At 36.2% G+C, this 25,650-nt stretch overlaps 1 protein-coding gene across 5 annotated transcripts in view; it reads left to right on the top strand.

Moving 5' to 3' along the window:
- FBXL2 (F-box and leucine rich repeat protein 2) overlaps positions 1-25,650 on the top strand; it is a 67,173-nt gene that overhangs the window by 15,609 nt on the left and 25,914 nt on the right. For all 5 annotated transcript variants that reach the window (XM_054815277.1, XM_054815278.1, XM_054815280.1 and 2 more), the window contains exons 3-9: positions 13,153-13,207; positions 14,723-14,797; positions 18,243-18,337; positions 21,477-21,545; positions 21,632-21,727; positions 22,030-22,156; positions 22,352-22,426. In XM_054815277.1, the coding sequence (XP_054671252.1) occupies positions 13,153-13,207; positions 14,723-14,797; positions 18,243-18,337; positions 21,477-21,545; positions 21,632-21,727; positions 22,030-22,156; positions 22,352-22,426 (592 nt within the window). The remainder of the gene's footprint in view (positions 1-13,152; positions 13,208-14,722; positions 14,798-18,242; positions 18,338-21,476; positions 21,546-21,631; positions 21,728-22,029; positions 22,157-22,351; positions 22,427-25,650) is intronic.

Here is a 25,650-nt window from a genome sequence, read left to right as displayed (position 1 = left end):
AAACGACTGTCCTTTTCACTGTTAGAGGTACTACGTATCCCATTTATGTAATTCAACAGAATTTTTTGATGTGGTTTAGACAGTGAAAAGCAGCGTGCACTGAGATAGTAAAGACATCTTCTTTTGAAGGAACTTACTGATTATGTAGTATGCCTCCGTTTTCATTGTAGGATAAAAAGAAAATATCTGTGAAGCTATATAGATATTAAATTCCTAAATTGTTTATGCTAATTACGAGTAGCATCTATAAAATGAATGTGGTGAGATTTACTCTGAGAATTCCTGTATCTAACTTCTAGGTGGCAGTTTCTTGAATTTGGTATTTCAACACCAAATTTGGTAAGTTATTTAAAATGGTAGCTTGTTTGTTTCATTGAGCAATGTGTTTATTCCAACATATATCTTACTATACAGGACATTTTAAAGAACTCAGGAGGAAAAAACAACATGTGCAAGTAGTCGAACAGTACCAGTGGCTTAGCTGTTAGCTCTTGTATTCAAGATAACTTCTTACAGAGTAACTTGGAGGATATATAGGCTCACCCTGGATTTGACCAACGGTGGAAGCGGTGCAGCTAGGCACTGCCAGTACACTATCTATCGTGGCAGTGTCTAAAGAAGCCTTTTGTATGGTTGAATGGCTTCCTGGGGCTGGAATTACAAAATAAAATAGCCCAGGCCGAGTATACACAGAACTGATTCAGCCAGCCATCTAGTTCTTGTTGCATGTATGTCCTCTCTGCAGTTTCACGGTGATCTATGAAAGTAGCATTGTAGCCAGAAGAGTTGGTGATCTGAGAAATTGAATTGGGACAGTCAACTTTCTTGGTAAAGATCATAATCTCACGCTGAATGCCAGGACTTGGGTGATGGTCTGCCCATAGCCAGACAGAAATAAAAGTCCACATTTCATAATGCCCACAATATTGTGCTGACCATCAGGGATTTGGAATGGAGAGGAGGGGGATGGGTGGGAGAGAGGGTCTGTAAACCTCCTTTTGAAATTATACTGCTGCAGAGACAAACTCATAAGGCCAGAAGCGGAGTGCATTAGAGGGAGTGTTATGATGGGATGTGGATCTGAGTTCTAATCCCTGCAGAGTATAGATACCTAGGGAAATTTGGGGGTGCAAACCTCTCAGTGATTATCTGTGGGGAATTTGCTTTATGCTCCTGCACATAAACGCTTTTGTAAGACTGTGCCTGAATGTCTTTCAACACCTAAAACAGTTTACGTTCATGCTACAACATGTTTTAAAATTGTCTTGCGATGTGGTTATGACAGGAGAGATTAAATATTGCTGCACTGAGTTTAATTAATATCCTAATTATTATTACTATATTAACTATGCAGTCTACCCCTTAATTAAAAGGAGAGTAAACCAGTTGCAGTGGAAATATTTTGCTCACAGTGCAGGAACTGAATGATAAATATTGTTGAAAGTGTCATCAAATGCACTTAGTTTTTGCTTGCTTCTATCAGACATGTATGAAAACTGTTGGAAAGCACTACAGCTTTTTTAAAAAGAAACATAAAATTTGACACATGGAAAAAGAGTACTTAATATCTTGTTACAAATATCTGAAAATGAAGTGTAAACACAATTTCTTTTATTGCAAGAATTGGTCTTGTACTTATTTGCATCAAGCATTTAAACCTCTGTAATCTGAATATACAAGCAATCCATTTTTTTCTCTAAAATTGAGAAACCTTTTTCTGATGGTAGACTTAGGAAATACTACCACTCTATAAACTTATTCATTTGTTGCTGTGGTGGCATACTCTAAAGTTGAACAAAGTTAAGCCTTGGTTTTATACTGCAGTTATTATTATTTTTATTACTACAACTAGAATTAGATTGGAAGGTTTTCGGGGCAGTGTCATGTCTCTTGCATATTTTTCTACATAATATCTACTACACTTGTAAGTAAATGACTGAAACCCTCAGCTTCTCAAGCAAGAAGCTCATTTGAAAGGATACAAGATTATTTGTTCCTCCTCAAGTAAACCCAGATAACTGGGAAAAGGAGGAAGATGATATCTGACTAATATGGACAGTGGTGCTTTTGAAGAAGAATCTGGTTTGGAGGGACCAGTTATGCTTTGAGGTAGGTAGAACAGCTTGAGTGGAGAGAGGAAGGTGTTTCATTTGTAACTCTTCTTGTTTATGGGCATTTCTTTTTATTTGTTATATTGGAGTTTATTTCTTCTACGGGAAAAAAAAAAGACTGCTTCTAAAAACTTTGATTTGTAGTACTGTTCAAGCTAAAAGAAAAATGGTCACCCCTGTTAGCTGTTGCAGTGCTATTAGTTTGCCAGTTGGCAAGGAATGCTCTTTTCCCTCTACTCTTATATATTACAAAAAGTGAAAGGTTGAATAAATGCTTGATTGTATGATGTTGGAGTAAGAATTCTGCAGAGGTATTATAAATCATGTAATTTAAACAATGTTTTTGGACAATTGTATCTTTATTTTTTTCTTTAGCCTATGTGTTTATGGAAAAGCTTCATTTGATTATACAATACTAATGTATTGTGTATACTCTATATTTGCATTGGTGTCTAAAGTTAATAAACTCATATCTATCATCAGAAGAATCAGAAATCAAGTCAGAGATAGAGTATTGAATTTTAATGGTAACAACTTTTCCAGTAAGATATCACAGCCTTGAAGATGATAATCTTTTTCCTTGTAAATTGCTGGGGGGGAAAAAAAGGTTTTTTTTTTTTTAAAGTTACAGTATGAGTTTCAAAAACACTGGAAGCAAAAAAAACCTTAAGTGAATGTAATTAATATTAGAATGTTCTGACTTTCCAAAAGCTTCCAAAAATATTTTTTATGTTTTGTGTTTGGCAAAAAGTAATAATACATGTTTGAAAATGGAGGTATAGCCAGTAATTCTGACATGTAGAAGGACAAGTAGCATTCATTTGTGTTTTAACTGCTAACATTCTGTGCTATAAGCTTCAGAAACAGATGTTTATTCCTTTTGGCCACTTGAACCATTTTCAGTTCCTCTGCCCACAAAGTACCAACTTCATAAATTGTACCATAAAGGTAGAAGCCATTATGACTTCTGTGATAAACCATACTTCTTGGGTGCATGTACTTGAATAATAAGGTCTTAGTTATCAAACTCAAAATTTGAGTGCTCGATCAGTTTTAAGAGAGGATAAGCAAAGTTTTGGGAGTCAGTTTAGGAGAGGAGACCAGGAGCTGTGCTCTAGCAGCAGCTTTTCTTGTATGCAAGGGATACGCAGCTTGTGAGTTGACTGATGAAGTATTACATATGTTTTCATGTTTCTGTATTCTTTATTTTTATTACTGCATACTGCTTTTTGCTCAGCTTTTAGTGGTTTTGTTATTGTAGAGAAGAAAAATTACCAGAAGCTTAAAATTAGTGAAGTCAAACACAGTATTTGGTATATTTGAAGTGATGCTTTTCCATCTGTGTGCTGAACTGAAAAGAAACAGCAAATGTTACAAGAAACTGTTACAATGCCATCGGTATTTTAGCTAGGTACTGTTGGTACTTAAATGGCCCACAATCACTGTAAAATCTGGCTGCTGTGTCTTAGCGTACAAAGTACTGACTGGTGAGTTAAAGAAATGAAAAACATAAATTTGTGTCTGGAACTGATCTTAGTTGGTAAGAATTTGGTAAGCAGACAAACAATGCATGTATTTTGAAGGGGGGAAAATCTATCATCTCAAACATGATTCATTTTCCCCACTTCAATGGATTTGTATAATTAAATAGGGTAATATTTCACCCTGAGTAGCAGGCTGCTGTTCAGTGTTTGACAATCTCAGGAAAACATTTCAGTTTTATAATGCACGTGCAGTCTTGCAGTCTTTTATCTTGATTTTAGACCATGGTTTGCATCTCTTCGAAGTCCTCTATGGTAGTCTGCCAAGTAATTACACTATAGCTACTTAGAATCAGAAACAACGGTATTGATACAAGTACACAAACTGCATTCATACAGATTATGAACCGAATTGATTGTATAGGAGTTGCTTATGAAAGTAAAACTTATTTCCTTTCAGTATATTTACACAAATCTATGGTTTCTGTAAAGGGAAGTCTAATAGCGCCTTGTACAAGTAACTTTCATTAAATGAAGTAAGTCCTTTGATTTAGAATGCTTGAAATAAATCTGTCGAAGGAATTGGTGCAGAACAGCTACACCACTCCAATCGCTCACTAACTATTCAATATAGAAAACTCCTTTACATAAGGATAAGGGAAACATGTTTGTTAACTAGAAATATGGAGACTAACATTGACAGGAGGCAAGCAAGAACAATGGGACTGATAACAGCATAATGTCAAATCCAGACACCTCTGGAGTTGTACACTCATTTCCAGTGGTCCTTATCTCCAAAAAAGTGATCAGAAAACCAACTGAACAAATGATCAGAGTGAACCACAGACACAGGTTGTGGACAAGATAAAGCCTCTGGAAAGTGATTAAATATTTTGATCTTTAGCCAGAGAAACAACAAAATTGTAATTCTTTAGGATTATTTAAGACTTACTGGGTGTTTTCAGAATTCTTATGTGCTTTAGCAACAAGTGATAAAGTCACACTACCAATACTATTTTTATTTGTTTTAACATGATTTGCCCAGTCTTAAAATGGATAGTCATTTAGTTTCTCTGTACCTTCAGCTTTCAAGGTAGTGTATCTAACCTCGAATATACATTGAGAATGCAACAAGCTGCAATTTTCTGATTAATTACCTTTTGTTAGAAAATATTCCAGTTCTTCTGAAGTGGGAATGGGTTTTAAAACTTTGCAGTGATTTACCTCAAATTCAGGACAGAACTTGTGTGCCGTGTGAGAAAACAAAAGACTCATAGCTTGGTGGTCAGTGTACCCCCTTCAGAATATGGAAAAGGTCTCATGTTGACCTTTTTTTTACACTACTACATGTATTGTTTGTCTGCTTGTGAAATTCTTACCAAGATCAATTCCAGATGCAAGTTTATATTTTTCAGTTCTTTGCCTCACCAGTCAGCACTTTGTACGCATTTTCTGTATTCTTTGTATGAAATGCTGAACACTTGCAAATGATTATATGGTCAATTAAGTTTGGCCTTTTGAAATTGGAATAGGTAGCTGCCATCCTGTCTTTAATATGTTTAAGTGATTTGGTTTTGTTCACAAACAAATGCTTAAAACTGAATGTGTTGGGCAGAGATGTTTCAGATGGAATTCTTTTAAAAATGTGAGTGAGAGGCTCTAAGAACACAAGCAGAAATCTGTATGCTAGTGCTCTTGTACACTGTGTTAATGCGGAAGAGGAGATTTGGGAATGGAAGACATTTATGGTTTTTGTCAAGGTGCTGAGTAAGATTTGTGAATTGTGAAAAAGAAATACTTTCTTTAATGGTTCTGCTTGAACAATTGGGACTTTCTTATAAATGGAGTGCTTCAGCATTGCCTGGTTCAAATACAGATATTATGTCTCAGTAAGAACATGCTTGTGACAAAGGATTAGTCATACTGTAACAAACCAAAGTAAATAACAAGCATTTGAAGCAGGAGTAACAGCTACAGGGGATATAGCAATGACTTGCACAACTCTTGGAATATTACTTTACCATTTATTCTGTTTAATTTTGTTTTTCTTTTATTTGCTATTAAGCTTCTCTTTAGAATCCATTCTTTAACTAATGAAGACTTAAAGCTCTAAATGGAATTATTTACCTTGAAACTGGACTCTTATTTAATAAAACTCAGTCTCTTGATTAACAAATTATCAAAGCCAAATATTCTGAAGTATCAGTGATATAAAGAAGCCATGTTTTTTATGTGGAGCTTTGGGGTGCAGAGGAGGAAATGTTGTTCTTCCTCATTTCCCTGAGAAAAGTGCCATCAAAACATAAAGACAATTCAAAAAATACTCTAACTCCTTAAAAAAAAAAAAAGTTGTTAAATATTGATGCTAGACAGTTTAAAAAACAGTACCAAATACTTACACTTCTTTTTGTCTGTAACTCTTGAAGTATTTACAGAAGAGGTGAGCTTTTCTCATCTGTGTCTTCCTGATGCAGACACAGGCATCAGGAAGAGAAATCTTTTGTTCAAAGTCATCCTCCAGGCCAGTAGCAGAGCTACAGGTTGGATCAAGTCAACCAAATCCTAGTCCAGTGACTGACCAAAGTTTCCGTAACCTTTATGACTGTAGCGATCATGGTTTATGGAGCATCCCTAGACTGCATGCCACCAGCATATCATGTTATTTTTCCAAATCTCTACCTAGCTGCTAGCGTGCAGGGTGGGTATGGTTGATTTTTGGCTGTTTGTGGGGGGGAAAAAATAGACTGTAGGATAGTTAGAATGGCCAGCAGGTTGGATTGGGACTGCGAGCTGTGAGTTAAACCACGCTGAATAATCATTAAGCTAACTGCTTTTATTTAGTAAGATGTGTTATAGTAGCCAAACTTGCACTTCATAAAAATAAAATTTATATTCAAAACATTACAAAATAGTTGAGGTTGGAAGTGAGCTCTGGAGATCATCTAGTCCAACTGCCCTGCTGAAAGCAGGGTAGTTCTTGGCACTGTCCAGTCATGTTTTGAATATGTCAAAGCATAGAGACTTAATAAACTCTCTAGTCAACCTGGTTCAGTGTCTGACAATGCTCCCAGAGAAAAGAAAATAAAGTTTTTATTTTAAGTGGAATTTCTTGTATTTCAGTTTGCGTTTATTGCCTCTTTTCTGTCACTGGATGCTACTGAGAAGAGTCTGTTATCTTTAGTCCCTCCTGCAGATACTTATACACACTGATAAGATCCCCCTAAACCTTCTCTTTCGTGGCAAGTTCAACATGCTGCTCGCCAAGACCCCCAGATCCTTTTCTGCAAAGCTGCTGGTGCATGAGGTATCCTCCCCAGGCTACATCTCCTTTTGTGAATTCCTGTCTGCCCATAAGTAGTACTTCATTTCTCGTTTATCAAATGCTTTTCTGTAAATTAGAAATCTTCAGCTGACCCCCATTGTCTTTACAGAATTCTGTCTACTTGTTGATGCCTAAAAAAACCGCCACCAAACAAAAAAATCCCTCACCCCCCTCCAAAAAAAAAAAAAAAAGCCTGTACTCTAGATAAGAGCATCTATAGCTAAAACTTTGATTAAAATCCTGCTAATGAAGCTAGAGAGTCATATGAGCTGCACCATGCAGGGTTCTAGAAATTATAAAACACGGTAGCTCATGCAGCACTTACAAGAGTTGATTAAACGGGACAATCCATGGTGCTTTTAAAGTTAGAAATCTGGATCATCCCTCTCTACACATGTACCCATTTTAGGAATGCATGAAGGATGTTGTGGAGATGTTGATGTACATGAATGATGAGTGTGGGGGTGTTGGGAGTTCTCTTAGCTTGTTACCACTTCATTTCTAGGTAGAGCACGTGACTTGCCTTGTCCTATTGTTTGAAAGATAATATTTGGTCTTTAATGAATATTGTCTTGGGAAGGGAGAAAGATGAATTTTCTTTAAAAAACAAGCAAACGAGACAGAAAACTTGTAGCAAAGAAAGGATTCTGAAACTTTCTACTTCTGCTTTCGTTTTGGAAGCACCTCAGTGAGAATCCTAACCAGTCTTATTGAAGACTTGATGGTGCTAAATAAGAAGATTTTCTAATAACAGTTACAGTTTTTCTGCTTAAGATTCTCATGTCTTACTATTATATGAATCAGGATAACCAATGCAATGAGGTGATTCCTCTAAATTGTTAGGTAACCAGCTATTTTGAGTGAAACAGAGCTAAGCAAGGATCCTGAAACTGATTCTAACATATATCTGACCTTTTGTGAAACATTAGATAGAATCTGTTCCATGGGTTGAGCTTTTCTTCGGCACACTATATGTAAGTTTTGTATTCAAGTCTTTAATTTGACTTCTAAAAAGTTACAAAAATAGGACTTTTTAAATTGCATTATGCATCCATAATATCCAAGTACATCTAAATCAAAGATGCAAGAGGGATTCATGTGCTATCTTCTGGATTTCATTTTCAGACTAAAGTTACTCTGATTTGCATAATGTAGTTGTATCTATCAGCTGCATAGTTGACCCTGCAAAATAAATTACCACGTAATGTAGTTGCTGTGTTCTATATGTTTGATCGTATATTAAATAGAACTGGCCTTTCTTGAATTTATCATTGGGCATTTTGTTTCAGCTGCTAAGAGAGTTAGGTACTGAAAATGTTGCAGTTCAGTTGCATATGATCATACTTTATGTAAAGTTTTTTTTGTTGTTTTTTTTTTAAGGAGCGAGTAACAAGATCCACTTGTCTTGCAAGTAATATATAGGCCATAAAAAGTTAGATTCTGTCCTGTAACTATAAAAGGAATCCAGCAGAGCTGATTATTTGTAGAAAAAGCTGACTTCTGTTTCAACTGAAAATAGATGTTAATCTACTAGATGTCTAATCCTGTAGACAGCCTGTTCTTTTCAAACTGCTAATACTTATGTAAGGATTGTGTAGCAATAATCATCTTGGCAAAAGAAAAGGAGGTTTGGCTTGTAAAGAAATGGGTTTTGGTGCCACGTTTGTTATTGAAAGACTTGCTGTGTAGATCTGCTGAGAAAAGCATCTTAGCTTAAGTAGTTTGCAAGTGGAAATTGCGGGGGTAAAAGTTGCTGGAAAGTTTTGGAGTGTCTCTCACAACTTCTAGTTTAAGTAAGTGCTTTACTTCACAAAGAAGCACATCCATAGTAAAAAAGGATTTGTTTTAATAATGGACCCGGAAGGTCAAGCATTGGATAAGTCAGTGGATATGTGCTTCATGTAGAAATTGGTGTCGGTCAGCCTTTAGTGACATGCTACTGAAAACAAGCCTGACAGAAATGAGCTAAAAGATACTTTTTTTTTTTTTTAAATAACAATAGTCAGACTCCTTAAGCTTTTAATATGCCTCACCATTTACATTTCCAAGACAAGTATTATTATGTGGTTTTATTGAATAAGATATCACTGGAATTTACCACTGGAGTAGGATCCTACCTGCAAAGTTGGCAAAGGTTAGAAGTACATCAACACTAGCATTTATTGGTGGGATGCCTCATACCTCAGTAGGGTGTTTAGTAAAATGGGGGACAAAGGGAGAAGAGAAACCTTCCACATATAAAGAATTGTAATAATGTTTTGTATTTATTGCATATGAAGTTTTAGGAGAAGTACAAGGCAGCTTCTATGGTGATTACAACACTGTGCAACTGTGTGTGTTCCAACATGATTAGTAGTGAACTGAGAGTGGCTGATGCTCTTTTCCCCTGTTGCTTGTTAACAGAGTATGCTTGGGCATTCTTCCAGAAAATTCTGAGAAAAACCTCCTAAAAGAGGAAAATCAAATCTGTGAAAGCTATACTTTGTCTCTCCGTGATACTTTTTCATGTGTGTAGGCTTTACTCTTCTATATAGCATTTACATTCTAATAGCAGGTAAAGGACTTTCATGAGAGTGGGTTTGCTATGCAAGGAATTGTACAAATCACTACGTGATGTGTTCAAACAAGATTAATTTTACAGATTAATTTTACGTGGATAGATATACAGGACTAAGGAGTGTGTAATCCCAGAAGAGGATGTGAGGGTGAAATGGGTAAGATACTCTCAGATTCTTGTCTGATGCTGTGTCAAAAAGGCAGTTACAGTGGCCTGAAATGGCTCTGAAAATGGGAGTAGTGAAATCATACTTTGTCTGTATGCAGTTTTGTTGATACTAATAATTTTTTTTAATGCTGTGCATGCTTCTGATGTCTGCATTTGAAGAAACATTGGAAAAATGAAGACTGTGCAGTGAAAATGAGATTTAAAGAACTAAAGTAAAAAGATTGTTAAAAAGAAGAATTAAAGATGACATAAGTGGCTTTAAAACTCAATAAGGAGAAAGTACTAACTGCTAAAGCACTCTTTAATTGGGTGAAGAAAAGTAGAAAAAGCATAAAGCTGAAAGTCAGACATTGACCTTGGAAATAAGGCAAGCATTTTAACTGAGTGATTAACCAGTGGAACAAACTACCAGAGGAAGTGGTGATTTTCCATTTCTTGAAGGCTTTCAAATCAAGAATAGATCCTTTTCTGGAACTTAGACTTTAGCCAAATACAAGTTTACCATAAAGGAGTTGAGGAACTGTGAGCTTGTATAACCCTTTGTGCCTCTGGCATGAAGCTCATGCATGCCGCAGGTACTGTTAACATACACAGATTTCCAAGGCCAAGCTCATGAGGCATGTGGCCAGAGTGGTATGTGCCTAGGGATGAAAAGTCTTGAAGAGTTCTGATTATTGGTAAGCAGATTCTCCTTCTTGAGCTGGATATGGGATAACTAAGGAAAATTTAATAGCCTGGGGTATAGGAAGTGAGAATAGATGATCCTAAACTTTACTGTGGATCTATTAACTTAATTTCCAGTTTTCCTGTACTAATCCGGTCCAAAGGCTTAAGTGGAAATTAATCCTGCTCCTGGCTGCATTAACTTCCATCTATGTAGCTATGGTCATAGAGGACAGATGTGCTATACAACCATCAGCTGCCCTACTTGGTAGTTTTTTCCACTTTTTTAAAATTACAAGTGCCTGCTGACATAGTCCTTCACCCTAAGTGCCAGATGTCAGTGTTTGACACTGACAGATGACTGACAATGTCAGTGTTGCTATCTCCCTCTCAGTTTGTGCATAAAGTCTCTCGAAGACTTTAAAGTCTTTTAAAGATTTTTAAATTACTTTAAACCTTAGTCTTGAGTCTTGTTGGCTAGTTTCCCTGACTGGTAAGTATTTGCTAGTTGTTCTGTGGGACTACAAGTAGAGAAGCAAGTGTGTGTTAGTGGTTTGCATGTAAGACTGTACTACAGAGGGTAACGAGAAAAGTGTAGAAAAAAAGTTTTCAAGCAAGTTGGCAAAATAACTCTTAGGAATTGTAAAACTGGTATCTCTTACTTATCATAGTATTTAATTGAATATTAATAATTCTGATTTTGCTGGGTTATAATGCATCGTAAATTATTTTTGATGGGGACAGCTTGGGCCGCCTTGCAAGAAAGTTTCTTCTTTAGAACAACAATAAAAACCTAAAAGCATCGTGAATGTTTACGCTTAGTAAAATATTTCTCCTTTTAACATAGAATGATCACTTACAGTTTTTTCCTTTTTAAAAGTCATTTCATACAGAATGAGCAAAAATAAATACATCTGTTCTGCATTTGGTTTTAATTTACTTTTTTATCAGAAGTCATTCATCAACATTAATCTCTTCACAGCAATAAACAGTCAAACATGAAGACAGACTGCCAGACAACTCAGAGTAGTGGGGGTGTATAAAATACCCTTTTGTCAACATCTTGCAATTCCTTCTGTTATTTCTTATTTCAGTAGAATTTGATATATCATTTCTAAAGCATGTCACGTTCTTCATTTAGGCAAGAGTATTGTGTCATGAAATGGTTTGTCACAACCCTTCCTTTCTTAGTTACAAATAATGAAGAAATCTCTTCTGTGCTTCAGCTTCTGTAAATCTAAGATAACCTTCTTGATTCCACTTATACAGTGGTACTGTGAGGAGGCTTCTACAAGCCAAGAAGCTTTTGCAGCTCTCTAGCATAATCTCCACACTCTCATCTTCTGTTGTTTGCCTCAATGTGGGGGGAAAGGTGACCTCAGAAGAGGGTTCATGGTGGGTTATTGGTATAAATGCTGCTCTTAAAAGAGAGAGAATACTTTCAGTGCTCATCTGAACAGTCCAGCAATCTTGCTGAGCGCATTAAGGTTGTGTGCTTTGTGCATAAAACACTGCTAAGTTTCTTAAAGAGGGCAGACCTCAGAATGATTGTTCAAATGACAAAATAGATGCTATCAAAATAAATGTTATTGACAGGGCTTTATAAATTGTTTCATAGCTTCTGAGAATGTCTGTCCTGTTTGCATGACTAATAGTTTTTTGAAAAATATATATTACTGTACAGTGAAAAAGAGAAAGTGTTTTCATGTGTTAATGAAATATTGGAAAACTAATATCCAAAGTGATCTTAATAAACATCCAGAAGGCTTTTAGGCTTAAGAAGTACTTCTGTTAACTTCCATTGCACTTTTTGACTCTTACCACACCTAAAAAATCACAGTGCTTAAGATGCAGGCATCCATTTTGAGCTCTAGCTTCAGATTTCCACTTGGAAAATAGTAACCAGAATTTTACGTGATTAAATTCAGCATCTCTTACCAGTTGTGTTTGCTCCTCACTGTAATATGAAATTGTTATTATTACTGTTCACTGTCTTGATGACTGAAAAAGTTCATTGGTGAGCACATAACAGTTTATGAGTGAATTTCGGTAACATCTTTCATATATTTCATATCTTTAATTCTCTGTAATAGAAAATTATTTTGGAAGACAATCTATATTTTATGCTTAGGCTAATGATTTTTCTTTTCACTGAGAACATCCTTTGAACCAATTTCATTGTTGTTTGGAAATGGTATTTAGCAAAATTCATTGTGACAGTGAAAAATTTCTTTCAGAAAACTATTAAGAATTGGCAGCCTTGAGGAATTGGTTCCATGATCAGAATAGTAATGCTAAATTTTCAATTGTAGTTGTTTCTGGTAGAGTAACTTGAAAAAAAGATACTGACTGTGTTATACAGTAGTTGCTGTGAAGCCCCTTTAGAAATTTGGGTCATTGTTCTTTATGTTAGTACTTAAATTCCTGAACTTGGATTTATCTATGTGTTGTTTTCCATTTCTTACTCTTCACTGTAGTTGTGTTAGTTACTACTTTAATTGTAGCACAATTAAAGGTATAAAAGCTAGTTTCTCTGAATTAAAAAGAAGAAAAAAGAATTTATTATTCATACATGTTTGGGTGGTAAGAAGAGGGAAACAGAAAACAGGTTTTTCAGAAGAAGCATCTGCTGTTTCTAATATGTTGGTGTTGACTGCCTTTAGATGATAGCTATGATATTATTCGTTAAGTCTCAGTAAGCGAAATAATTTGGTATGACACTCATACTGCATTTTACTGGCTTCTTGTGTAATTGGTATCTTTCCATAGAACTACAGAACTGTAAATCCATGTATTAGTCTGAATTTATAATAAAACATTTTAATTGTTATTCTTTTTCATTCTTCCTAGAATATTTTCTTTCTTGGACATAGTTACTTTGTGTCGATGTGCACAAGTTTCCAAGGTATGTATTTCTGTTGGGTTTTTTTGGTGTTCTTTGGGAAGCTATTCTCCTAATTGCTTGCAAAGCATGGGCTTTAGGGCAATCTGCTTTCTGTCAAAAAAAATCAAATAGTTCTCTCAGCCTCTTTGTTTATTAAAACAAATAGACAGTGGGTCCAGTTTTGCATTCAGATGTGGAATTAGTTGCTATGTACTGAATTTCTGTTTAAAGGCTATGGAAAAGATTATCCAGTTGTATATGCTCTATATCTGGAGAAAGGATTAAGCCAAGTTTGGCATAATGGCATTTGCTTTTTATAAAGCATGTGGCTGTATAACACTATTTTTCAGACGTATTTTCAGCTTAAAATTCTATGTAGTTCGGTTAATGTGCACCATGTGTCTAAGTAGTACATCCATCATTTGCTTGCCAAGTACAAAAGGTGTTAAGTAGATCGACTACTAGTAGAGGAAAAAGACACACAGAAGATAATAGAGAAAGCATGCTAGTAAGCTTTTATGTTTAGCTTGTCTTGATTTTTTTTTCTTGAATTGAAATGAAAAATACTGTGTACCTACATCAAGTGTGTACGATGAAGTATGTTTTTATACAACGTGAACTTTCTCGTTTCATGCTTTTCTTCTTTTTTATGAGGATTGGATTTTGGGTGGGGTTTTTTTTTATTGGATTTTTGTTTGATTGATTGATTGATTTAATGTACAATTATGTAACAATTTAATTCCTACATTCCCTTGTCACCCTGGCCTGCAACTTCAGTAGGCTTTGAGAGCTAATACCAGGTTTTGTTAGGACCTTCAGCTAAAGCCTAGAACACAGTGGGGAAAAAACCCAAGGTGATTGAATAAGTTGTATTTTTCTCTCAGAACTAACTCTCAGTGGGATGCGGTATTCTTTTTTCCCTTTTCTGAGTATATTTGTGTTTCTGTGACTTTTTTATTTTGTTCTATTTTGAACAACTATTACTTCAACAGTGAAGGACAAATTCTCAAACACGTACATGTAACTTAGCAAGTGCAAAGGAAAGGCCTGATCCTAACAGTGGAAAATCAGCAGTTTTCTGAAAGGTTTCTGTTCCTCTTAGAATAGTAACTAGTGAGGTTGAGGAACTGTGGTTTTATTGGAAGGAATATCATCTGCAGCTACTTTTCTCCATATAGATCTAGCAAAAGTAACTTACTAGACAAATTTACAAAAGCTTTTTTAAAACTGGAAGGTTAAATCTTGCTGTGTCCGTACTTTACATTTCTGGCTTTTCTGCATGTTTTGTGGGCATAAGTTAGCCTTTGAAGTATAATTCATTTAGGAGATTTAAGATTAATTTCCACAGATTCTGTTTTTTTTAACTAGCTGATATTGTATGATCACTAATATCTACTATTCTATTTCTTTTTAAAAAAATGCTACCTGAAATTGTATCTTGTGTTATATTTGAATGTGTTATGTTTGAATTGCTGAGAGGCAAATGAAGGGAGCAGGCAATGGACGTAATACATAAACTGTATTTGTTTTCTGTAGGCATGGAATGTTTTAGCTCTGGATGGAAGCAATTGGCAAAGAATAGACCTCTTTAACTTTCAAACGGATATAGAGGTTGGTCTTTGGGGTTTTTTTCATTCCTATGGTGATGTTTAAGAGTGAAGAGCTCATTTTTTGTATCCCATAGACTGTGCTTGCGTTCACACATTTTAAAGGCTAAAGTTCAAGATGATAATACTGTGAAGAAGCAAAGGGAAAAAGAACTCTGTATTTGACTTTTTTTGCATTGGATGACTATTTCAATTTTGGGTGCTAGTTATGTATCAGATAGTTTGCATATATCATATACATACAGGGCTCTAGAAATTCAAAGCTGCCCATTTCCAGAAAGTAAAGGTATAAATGATACCTCTGGACGGAGCAAGATCCTCTGAATCACTTTCACGATCTAGGATAATTTTGTTGCTGGTCCCGAGTCTCTCTGTGAGGGTGCCATCTAGTGCTGAAAGTTCTCTGGACACTTGGCTGTAGGGCTTGGAAGTTTGAAACAAGAAAATGCTGAACAAATTTTCTTACCACTGACTTGCCTAGATTTCATTTGGTGTGTCTCCAATTAGCATTTTATGAACATTTGTTTTATAAGGTTTGAACCTTGCCTGAAATGCACGTACATGTGGATTAAAGTCCTTTTTAGCATATAATGAAAGGATTAGGGCAGTCTTGTCTCCAATACAAAACATGTCTGCATTAATACTATCATAGATGTGCATAACAAAATAAAATATGACATCTGAAAATTAAGACAAATATCCATGGTGAAATACAATTCCTTAATTGAATCTGAACTGGTTTATTATTTCTTGTTTGATAATACAAATTAAATTCAGTATACAATGCATTTGCTTCTGGATTTTATGTTTTAGCTTCTTAGTTGTGTGAATAAAATCCAGATAGGTTTCATTTGGTATATTTTGCCAACTGTGGGTTCAAACTGTTCCTAAAGCTTTATACAGGGTAAATTTCTTTCACTGCTCTTTTAAAATTTTATTGCCAACTCCTCTGATATACTGATGTTAAACACGAGGATCTTAACACAGGTAGGAGAAAGATTTTGGCATCTGCCTCTATCTATATATGTCTAAGAAGACTTGGAGCTTTAATGTCATCTTTTCAGTTGCCTTTAAAAAAACTTGTGTTTCTCATTTGCTAAGAAATAATAAAGAAAACCCCACAGGCCTGTGGTCCTTCTGTTGGTTAGTCTTTTCTGTGTCTGAAACCTTTCTGTTATTGAATTTATATGTTTGACTTACATTGTACCTAGTAGTGTTGCCTTTTGAGATGCTAAGTTTGTAGCATGGGATTCAGAAGGATTGAAATGAAGTTATGATCCTCTCTTGCTATACGACGCTATTGTGATTTGAAGCAATTCAGTTACTTCAGTGTATTATATTTAAGTACATTTGTAATATAAATCCCTTAAATTTATTCATAGGAGTATGTTAAACCAGCAATTATTACATAAAGTAGTTTTGAACAAGATATACTTTCACATTTGGTGTCTAAGAACTCTGTTTTTTCTTCAACAGTTTTAGTAATTTTTTTTTTTCCTATAGATTTAGGACAGGTAAAAGCTGCTAGTTGTATTTGGCAACTTTACGCTCAGTTGGGTGTTGTACTGTTCGGTGATATTTCACATAGCATCAAACAGTACTTGATCTGAGACTATCAAATAATGAAAAATAGGGTTTTGTTAAATTTTCAATTTTTAAGACTTCATGTGGTAGAGAATTAAGTGAGGAATAAAAAAACTATAAAGACAAAATGTTTCTTTTCTATCACAAAGATGTATGAAGATCTTGAAGTTAAATGTGCTTTAAGATTTCTTGGTATGTGGAACCAAATGTAAGCTGGGGTAATTTGAAGAACTAGTGTTTTGAGTGACATTGAATTATTCAAACAGCTAAACACATTTGAATGCACTTAAGTTGTCTTTTTGAATATGCTGTTTGTTGGGGGTTTTACGTGCTTAAAGAAATAAATGGGTTTGGGAAAACTTATCTCATTATTTGTTTCCATTTTCTTTGAACAATGCATTAGGGTTTAGCTTTTTCCTGCAATGTAGATTGAATGTGCATTATATATTATTATTGAAGACTATCCTTACAATAAAAGTATTTGGTCTCTGCTGAGAAATAATTCTGACTAATGGGAAAAATTTAAAAGAGACATAATTTTGTTTGTATAATGATTTTCAGTTTGTTTGTTTTGGTGTAAATTCTTCTGAGAGATAAGATAAACAATGTTACTTATAGACTAAGAAACAAGCTCTGATAAAATATTTTCACATAGTGCTAGCCAGGACTTTGGTATTAGAGGTGAACAACAAAATGTAAGGAATATTTTACTGTTTCAGTTAAATTGTTATCATCCTGTATAGAGAGGAAAACAACCATAAAAAAAATCCACAGACCTGTAATTTTAGAAGTATTCCTTCTTTAAAAAAAAGAAAAAGAAGAAAATAAAGGGTGCTATTAGGTATTAGTCCTGTTTGTTGAACGATCAGTATTGATTTCTTTTCCCTTATCTCCCTAAGATTAGACACAATGTGATGTCTAGTCAGTTTTTGGAGTGGCCACCTGGCTTTTGCTATCTTACCTTGGTTTTCCTACCAAAAAAAAGTTTTAAAAAGTGTATTTTTATTGTAGTTTAAATAACATTCTTCCTTAATGATACTTTCAGATTGAATATCAGTACTGCCATTCTGCATACTCCTAATGCATAGCAAAAAGTGCTTTCAGGATGTAAATAACAAGTATTTGGTAGCAAATGTGGGGTCATGTAGGAAGTTTTGTTTGTAAGCAGTGCTTCAGCTTTTGACAGATAATGAGGCATAAAGTCTGTAAGCTTCGCTGTGTGAGTAGTTCATTGGCATTCCCAAGAGTTAGGCACAGACACCCAAAAATACATGACATTGAAGACTGGCAGGTGGGCTCCATAAAATCTTCTGGAGGCAACTGAAGTGGCTGCTCCCGCCAAGGTGTTCAGCACCTTTCAGTTGCTGAGGTACCCATCCCTATAGTGGGGACTGTACAACGGGACTTACCAGAGGCTGTAGTTCAGAGTGATGTGCTAGCCTAAGCACATCTTCGTGGACAATTTAAACTTACATGCTGTAGTAGTAACTGTGATCCTTGAGCAATGGGCACGCCTCCCATTCCGCCTCTGGGGCAGTTCTTCAGGTTCCCTACACATCTGACAACTTGAAGATCATTTTAGCAGTCTTAATGTGTAGGTTTTGCTGAGGCAAAAAATTGAGTCATGTGTATTAGACTGAAAAAAAGGAAGAACTAACTAAAGACTGAATTGAATAGCACCTCAATGTGAGTGGAGATTCTCAACAGGTAACTTTTTTTTTTCATAAAGCAGCAAAAGAAGTTCAAGGAGGTGGAGTTCTGGTGGGGTACAGCTGGGGCTGGTTTTCACTCCTGGCATTTTTAATTTGGTTAGAATGTTATGTCAGAATAAAACTCAACAAAATCTTCCTTTCATTTGGTTTAAGGGTCGTGTTGTGGAAAATATATCGAAAAGGTGTGGTGGGTTCCTGAGACAACTTAGTCTGAGAGGATGTCTTGGTGTTGGAGACTCCTCTTTAAAGTAAGTAAAGTCCTAGACTGAGACATCACTTATTTCCTAATGCCCAGACCAAAAGCAATTATTGTTACATTTGTTTGGATTTCTAAGTATTGACTAATGACCAAAATGGGATACTTAAGTAAGTACTAAGTACCTTAATAATGACTAAATGAGATGTCAGTTTGCGATCTAAGCATAGCTACTGTTATTTTCTGGAAATGAACTAAGAAATTAGAATTGTGCTTTTCAGAAATGTATTTTTCTTTCATTCGTATTATGTTGATATCTTTCCATTTTCAAGCAGTTAAAATGTTTTCAGACCTATACTCTGGCTTCTTACAATATTAATTTTATCAAGATTAGTAGTCAGTCAGTTTATAGTTTATCTTCTAGTCTGGACAAGAGGCGACCCTAGCAATGGGAGGAAGAATAAAGACTGATACGATTTGAGTGCCTACAAAATCAGGAAGGGCCTGGGATTCTCTCCTTGCTCTCGCATAGGAACAGGCAGGCAACAGGAACATCTCAGGAGTCTCTAAATAGAGACAGTGGCCCTTCTTTACACAGTACAGAAATTGAACAGTGCACTTTGTTCCCAGAAGGTAGTTTGAATCCATATAAGCTTTTTCTATATGCAGACTGTTTAATCAGACTCATCTGTGGATAATTCTCTGAGTATTTAAACCCAAAGATATCCTGCCTCCAGCTGAAGGGTCCTAAAGCTACAAATACCTCAGGGCTCGAAGAATATTCGGAGTATGGCTTTTTGCAGTTACACTTTCCTCCGCTGCCACAGGAGACTGGGCTGGATCGCATTTATCCTGATGTGGTGTGACCATTCTTAGGTGGAAAATATGAGCACAAATGTTTTTGTTAAGCAGTGGGCATTAAGTTAGCGTCTTGTGACCTTTAGATCTTTCTAAAATTTATGAGTTAATTCACTGATTTTTGTCTCTAGAGTAAATCCATCTAGCAACTAGTTAAGCAATAGATTGCTTTACTAACCCAAATGGGCATCCTAGCGAAGATTTCCCCAGAGCTTTCCTTGCCTCTAGGACATCTCCCTAACTGCTCCCTGGTGTGTCACCACTTTCAGGCAGTCTTTCCTCCTCAGGGGAAAGCGCAAATTATTACCATTTCCCAGATTGCTGGCAATTGCTTTCAAAAAAGCAGTAGCCCCAACCGGAGTTAACTTTCTGCAATGCTCCTGCGAGTTCCCAGAGCATTCATGCAGATGGTCCCTGTGTCCTCAGTAGGGAAGGGAATAGCTGAAGTGGAGGAGAGGGGGAAGGCAGGCTCTGAGAGAGGTAGCAACTACCATGGGGAGGAGGTGGCAGGGATGGAGATGAGAAGGGTGTAGGAGGAAAGAGTCAGGACAGTAGGTAACAGCTTTCCCCCCAGTAACTCCCTTTTCACATTTGGTTTAGGCTCCCAGCTGTGCTTTTCAGGACACCAAGGCTAGGGGACTGCAGTGAGGGTTGTGAATAGGACCAAAAATCCTAAGTGGAGTCAGGTATTAGTGGCATGTGAGAAGCAGGGGAGGGCTGGTGGTGGGATGATATAATAATGATATATTTAGTAAACAGATACTTATTCAAGTATACAGCAGTTCAGTGTGTAATGTGTGTACGTTGTAGGGATGATACAGCTAGTCATGTTAGCAGGTAATAGGACAGGCTTAGCTGAGACCAGCTACCAGCATGTTACCAGTATTCACATTTGTATCCGTAACAACTAACTGGTGTAGATGGTAGTGTCTAAGACACTTCAGGAGAGAAGGTGGTTCACCTCTAAAATATAAGCAGGTTATATTGAAATTACCAAGTGAATGATAACTGCATGAGCTTTAAGACTTTCAAAACATTAGCATGAGAAAGGTGGCATTAATTTTCATATACTTGTTCTGAAAGTGACTTTTCCTATCAGGCTTTTTGTGTTGAGTTGTTTCCAGATCCATTAGTTTTGTGGGTGATACTAATTTCTCTATTTATCCTTCTTCTACATCAACTTTTGTTTAAAAATAGCCAATTATCAAAGTAGGTATTGACTATGTAAGTACCGAATGTTTGTGGCAGCTCTGTCAGGACATGCCCCATGCTTGAATCTCAGAGGCAAAGTTTGCTGTTCCTGCAAGTTATTACAGAGTGTAGCGTCTTTCCAAGTGATTTGAAGAGTGCCTTGATTGTAAATCTCCTTCCAGTACATGAATTTTGGAATAGCTGTTTTGAGAATTCAAGTGGAAACTCTCACCAGTATAACTGCTTGCTGGGTTTTTTTTCCATTGTTTTCAATCCACACTGGAGAGCCAGGAAGTTGTTACCAGCTGAGTGTGTAGTCGGATCTGTTAACCACGGCAAGCCTCCAGACAAAACTGTTTTTGTGTGTTTCCTCCACCCCTGCCAATAAAATCCATGCAGTTGGAGGAAACATGGGCATAAAAACAGTGTTCTGAAATGCAACGCAGCTGTAAATATTGCTCTGCAGAGATGAAAAGAAAGTTTATGTATTTCTTCTGGGTAATTAGTATAATGATACATTCAGGCTTTTAACAGTATAATAGCTCCAATCATCCTTAGAGTTCATACCCAGTAGTGCACACAGATGCATTTTAATTTTTAAAATCATAAATAACTAATTTGCAACCCACAGGGCTTTCCATTAGTAGTCCGGTAGGCTTAGGTCCCACTTCTGTATTGCACAGGATACATTCCTTTTCATTTGATGTAGGAGCGAGCTCCTTAATAAGACCTACAAAGGCTTCAGTAATGAGATGTGCAAAAACTCTCCCCAGCAGCTTAATATTTAACTGCTGTGATATTTAAACCTTTCTGTTTATGCCCTTAATGTTTTTAGTTAAGGCATTTGAAGCAAGTTCGTTCTGGCTTATATATGACAGAAATCAACACCTTGCTGAAGTGGTATTTAAGAGATGAACAACACTTGGTTTCAGGAGTCACCTAAGACAGAAACTTTCAATAGCAAAAGGAAAACACAACCACTGAGACAGATGTATTTGAGATGTACTTTGTAATTACTCTGTGGCTTGAAGATTAAGCTTTTTGACTGAGGTGGAAGGAGGTAGGGGACAGAGCGCACTCTGGTGACTGTATTACAACTTGTGACATTATATTAATTCTTCAGCCTTTTGTTGCTGTTTTAGGACCTTTGCACAGAACTGTAGAAACATCGAACACTTAAATCTAAATGGGTGCACAAAAATAACTGACAGGTAAGTCAAAGGGGTTTTTTATTTGATGGGAAAATTTGGAAAAAGAAGTAGCTGAAGGTATTTTTAGTGTGTCTGCTGTTTTGCAGCACGTGTTACAGTCTTAGCAGATTCTGTTCCAAGCTGAAACATCTGGATCTGACATCTTGTGTAGCCATCACAAACAGCTCTTTGAAGGGCTTAAGGTAAGAAGATACAGTGTTTTGTGTTAAAGTGTTTAAAGAGCTGTTCAACATTTAATAAAGTTAAAAAAATCAGTGCTGAACCTTAATACTGTGTATCAGCACTGACTATATCCTATATCTAGCACTTCTTGGGTGTAGACTGTAATGTTTGTGTGTGGTCTTTTCTCATGAGTTTTCTGTGGGGGCCTGGCACAGTCCACTGGCTATCATTAATTTCTAACAGTGTGTTTAATTTGGGTTTCCCACTGTTATGACTATTTGAAGGCTGGATTTAACTTTATGTATTTTTTTAATTCTCCCAGTGAGGGTTGCAGAAATCTGGAACATTTGAATCTTTCCTGGTGTGATCAGATTACGAAGGATGGTATTGAAGCACTGGTGAAAGGGTGTAGTGGACTAAAAGCTCTGTTTCTTAGAGGTTGCACACAGGTACATGACTGCTTGGGTGATCCTTTAGGAATAAAATTTTATTTTGGGCTTTTGCAATCTCCATGAATTAAATAATACCGGGTTTGTTATAATCTTTTGTTCAATGTTACAAGATGTGTACATTCTTTGGGCTGCTTTGCTGCGCTTTTAATTTCTTGTTTCTTTTCCTATGTCCAATTTACTTGCTAAATACAGTTAGAAGATGAAGCACTGAAACACATTCAAAATCACTGTCATGAACTTGTTATCCTGAATTTGCAATCCTGTACAGTAAGTATTTGCAGCTTCAAAAGATACATTCTTTAAGAATCATAAACCATTTTTGAATGCTAATGAATTGATCTGCTACTCACTTAAGTAATTCAAAAAGTACATCTCTACAGTTTACAGAATTTTGTGTGGAATACAGTCTTAAATGAGCTGGCTGTTTCTACAGCTGAGTGTGGATTTGGAGTGTTGGGTTATTTTTTTTCCACTCATTACATCTTTTAGCTGTAGCAAGCTCTAGAGTAAGAATTAACTGCATTCATTCAAATCTTATGAACTGTGTATGCGCTAAACTGTGAAGTTTTACAGATGTAGTTCTTGTTCCCCCATCTGTTAAGGTCAAACATTTTAGTCTACTCATAATTTTAAAGTTTCTAATTGAGCAGAAGCCATATTCTGGGCTACATAATTGAGAATAAAATGTAATGGCATCATAACTGAAGATGATTCAGAACCATTTAGGTAGCAGGAGAAGGGCATGCTTTTTCAGTAGTAATGGAAAAACACATTCATTTGTAATGAAATGACTGGGAATCATTCATGTGCTTTTAATTCTACTTAGAGAGTACACAAAAATTACATTTACTGTATTTTATATTGGCTGTTTTGTTGTTTCTGATGTGACTTTTTAGGAATGGGAAAGATCTCCTTTTAGATTTTAAATGTATATAAGTCATTCTTTGTCTGTTGTCCTGGTTTTGGCTGGGATAGAGTTAATTTTCTTCCTAGTAGCAGGCATAGTGCTGTGTTTTAGATTTAGGATGAGGATAATGTTGGTAACACAACAAAAATGTTGCTAGGCAATGTTTACACTAAGGCAAGGACTTTTTGGCTTCTCATACAGCCCGGCCAGCGAGAAGGCTGGAGGTGCACAAGAAGCTGGGAGGGGACACAGCCAGGACAGCTGACCCCAACTGGCCAAAGGGATATTCCATACCATATCATGACATACTCAGTATATAACTGGGCGGAAGCTGGCTGGCAGTTTAGGCTGTGGCTCAGGAACTAGCAGGGCATCAGTGGTTTGCGGGTGGTGAGCAATTGTTCTGTGCATCACTTGTTTTGTATATTCTATCATCATTATTATTATCATCTTCATCCTTTTCTGTCATATTAAACTGTCTTTACCTCAACCCATGAGTTTTTACCTTTTTTCTTCCCTGATTCTCTTGTCCATCCCACTGGGGCAGGGGGAGTGAGCAAATGGCTGTGTGATTGTTTTAGCTGCCTTGCTGGGTTAAACCACAATAGTCTGTAAATAAGCCTTAGAAAATATTGAAATAAATTAGAATTTCAGTGCTTCAGTCAGGCAAATTTGAATAATGAAATTAGGTGGGCTGGTTGAGTTTTTTTGTTGTGGTTTTGTTTTGTTTTTTCCTTTTGGAAAGTTTTCCACAGTTTTATTGCTAGAAGGTATCATAAAATCTGCTTGGGCTAAAACTTTCAAATATGTTTTACACATTATTCCTGAATGAATATGTCATGGCACCATTTTTTATTAAGATTGGATGAAAATTTTTGGACCTAACAGATTTCTTTAAAGTGTTGAACATCTTCGAGTGTTAGGGATTATTACAAGTTACATTTAAAAATTGCAGAAATTAAGAACAATCTGAATACAAAGCTTTGAGCTTCCATGAGCCGGATATTTAGTGAAAGAGAATTTTCAGATTTTTTTTTAATCTGAATTTAGGTGCTGACTGAAATTGGGCACCTAAAGATAACTGGAATGAAAGAAAGTTCCTTCTTTTGGTCAGAACCACACTTAAATAAAGTCAGTATGTAATTTCTTCCCCTTTCACTCTTCCTTTTGCTGTTGTCACGCTCCAACGTTCTTTTTCTGTTGTGTTTTACCTGACACTAATAAGATATATCAAGACCACCCTTTTCTGGGTTATTTTTGTGGAAGGCTCTGAAGAGGTCTGATGATAATCAGTTATGATCTCTTCTGCTTAAAAGGAGCATTGGCATAGAAGTGTACCAGAGGTTTTTTTCCCTTGGTCAATATGTTTGTTCTCACATATATATTAAGTACCAACAAAAAAACTCCTCATGAGAGAAAGTATTTTTCCCTTTGAATTTTTTAGTTGATAGTCTGTGTGTCCTACCTAGTTACTTGTGCTTTAAAGCTTTATTTCACTGGAGGTGTGTCCTGCTTGCTGTGGCTTAGAAGCATGCTTCCAGAAGCAGCCAGGCTCTTTATGATCAAAGGGCTAGCACTGATTTTTACACGGCAGGTCTCTTTGTGCTTTATATGATCCACACTTTAATTCTAGTGGCTCTGTTAAATGCCAGGCCAGCTCCAGCAGTTATGGAATGAACTGATATTAACTCTGGAAACTGCACATCTGAAAGGTACCATCTTTAGAGTGTAGAAACTGGGGAATTGCAGGCATTTTTGGAGCACTTTTCTTTCCTGAGAGGGATGTAGGCATTGAAATCACAAGCAATTTCAGAATGGAAAACTTTCGTATATAACTTGAGGGTTTTGTCCATCTCCAGCAGCAGTATAAAATTTACATAGTCCTTACCTCCAAAATAGTTCATTTTCCCAATAATAGTGTCATGAATACCTCTTAAAGGGAACAAAACAGTTCCAGAAAATATCTTATCTGTAGATGATGCAAATCCTTCTGGATCCACAAAAAGACGACAAGACTTCTGGTTTTCTGTCTGCAATAATTTTTGACAGAATGATTTGCAAATTTAAACTACCGATATTAAAAAGTACTGGGTTGGGGGAAGGGGCATATGGTGATCTCCCTTTGTGCTGAGACCTACCGCTATTTCTCATCCTGTTTCCATCTATGAAAGGTAATGTTTGTGGTAATAGCCTCAGAAATATGCTATAGTAGTATGAGCGTACCTAGATGAGTGGCTTATAAAAGGAATGTGTGTCTTCAATTCAAGATACAGTAGTGGTCTTTGTTATCATTGGACGAGTAATGTTAGGCCAGGAAATAAAATAACCTGTTGCACCATGAAGGATTAGTCATTCAGCAGAAAAATTAAATTCTTGGAGTTAGGAGCAGGAGGAGGAGAGAATACTTTTACCAGAAGAGAAGACCTGTAAACAATAGTATTTGCACACACTACTGCTATTTTGCTATTACTATTGTTGCTATTTTGTGTGCAGCTGCATTAGGGCTATTTGTTATAGTTCCTGTTTCAGAGAGAAAACTTTCTAATTCTGTTTTTCAAATTTAGAGTTACTTTTTCCAAATACC

The sequence above is a fragment of the Grus americana genome, chromosome 2 (genome assembly GCF_028858705.1).
Source record: "Grus americana isolate bGruAme1 chromosome 2, bGruAme1.mat, whole genome shotgun sequence".
Taxonomy (NCBI): domain Eukaryota; kingdom Metazoa; phylum Chordata; class Aves; order Gruiformes; family Gruidae; genus Grus; species Grus americana.
This window is presented reverse-complemented; position numbering and strand designations above follow the sequence as displayed.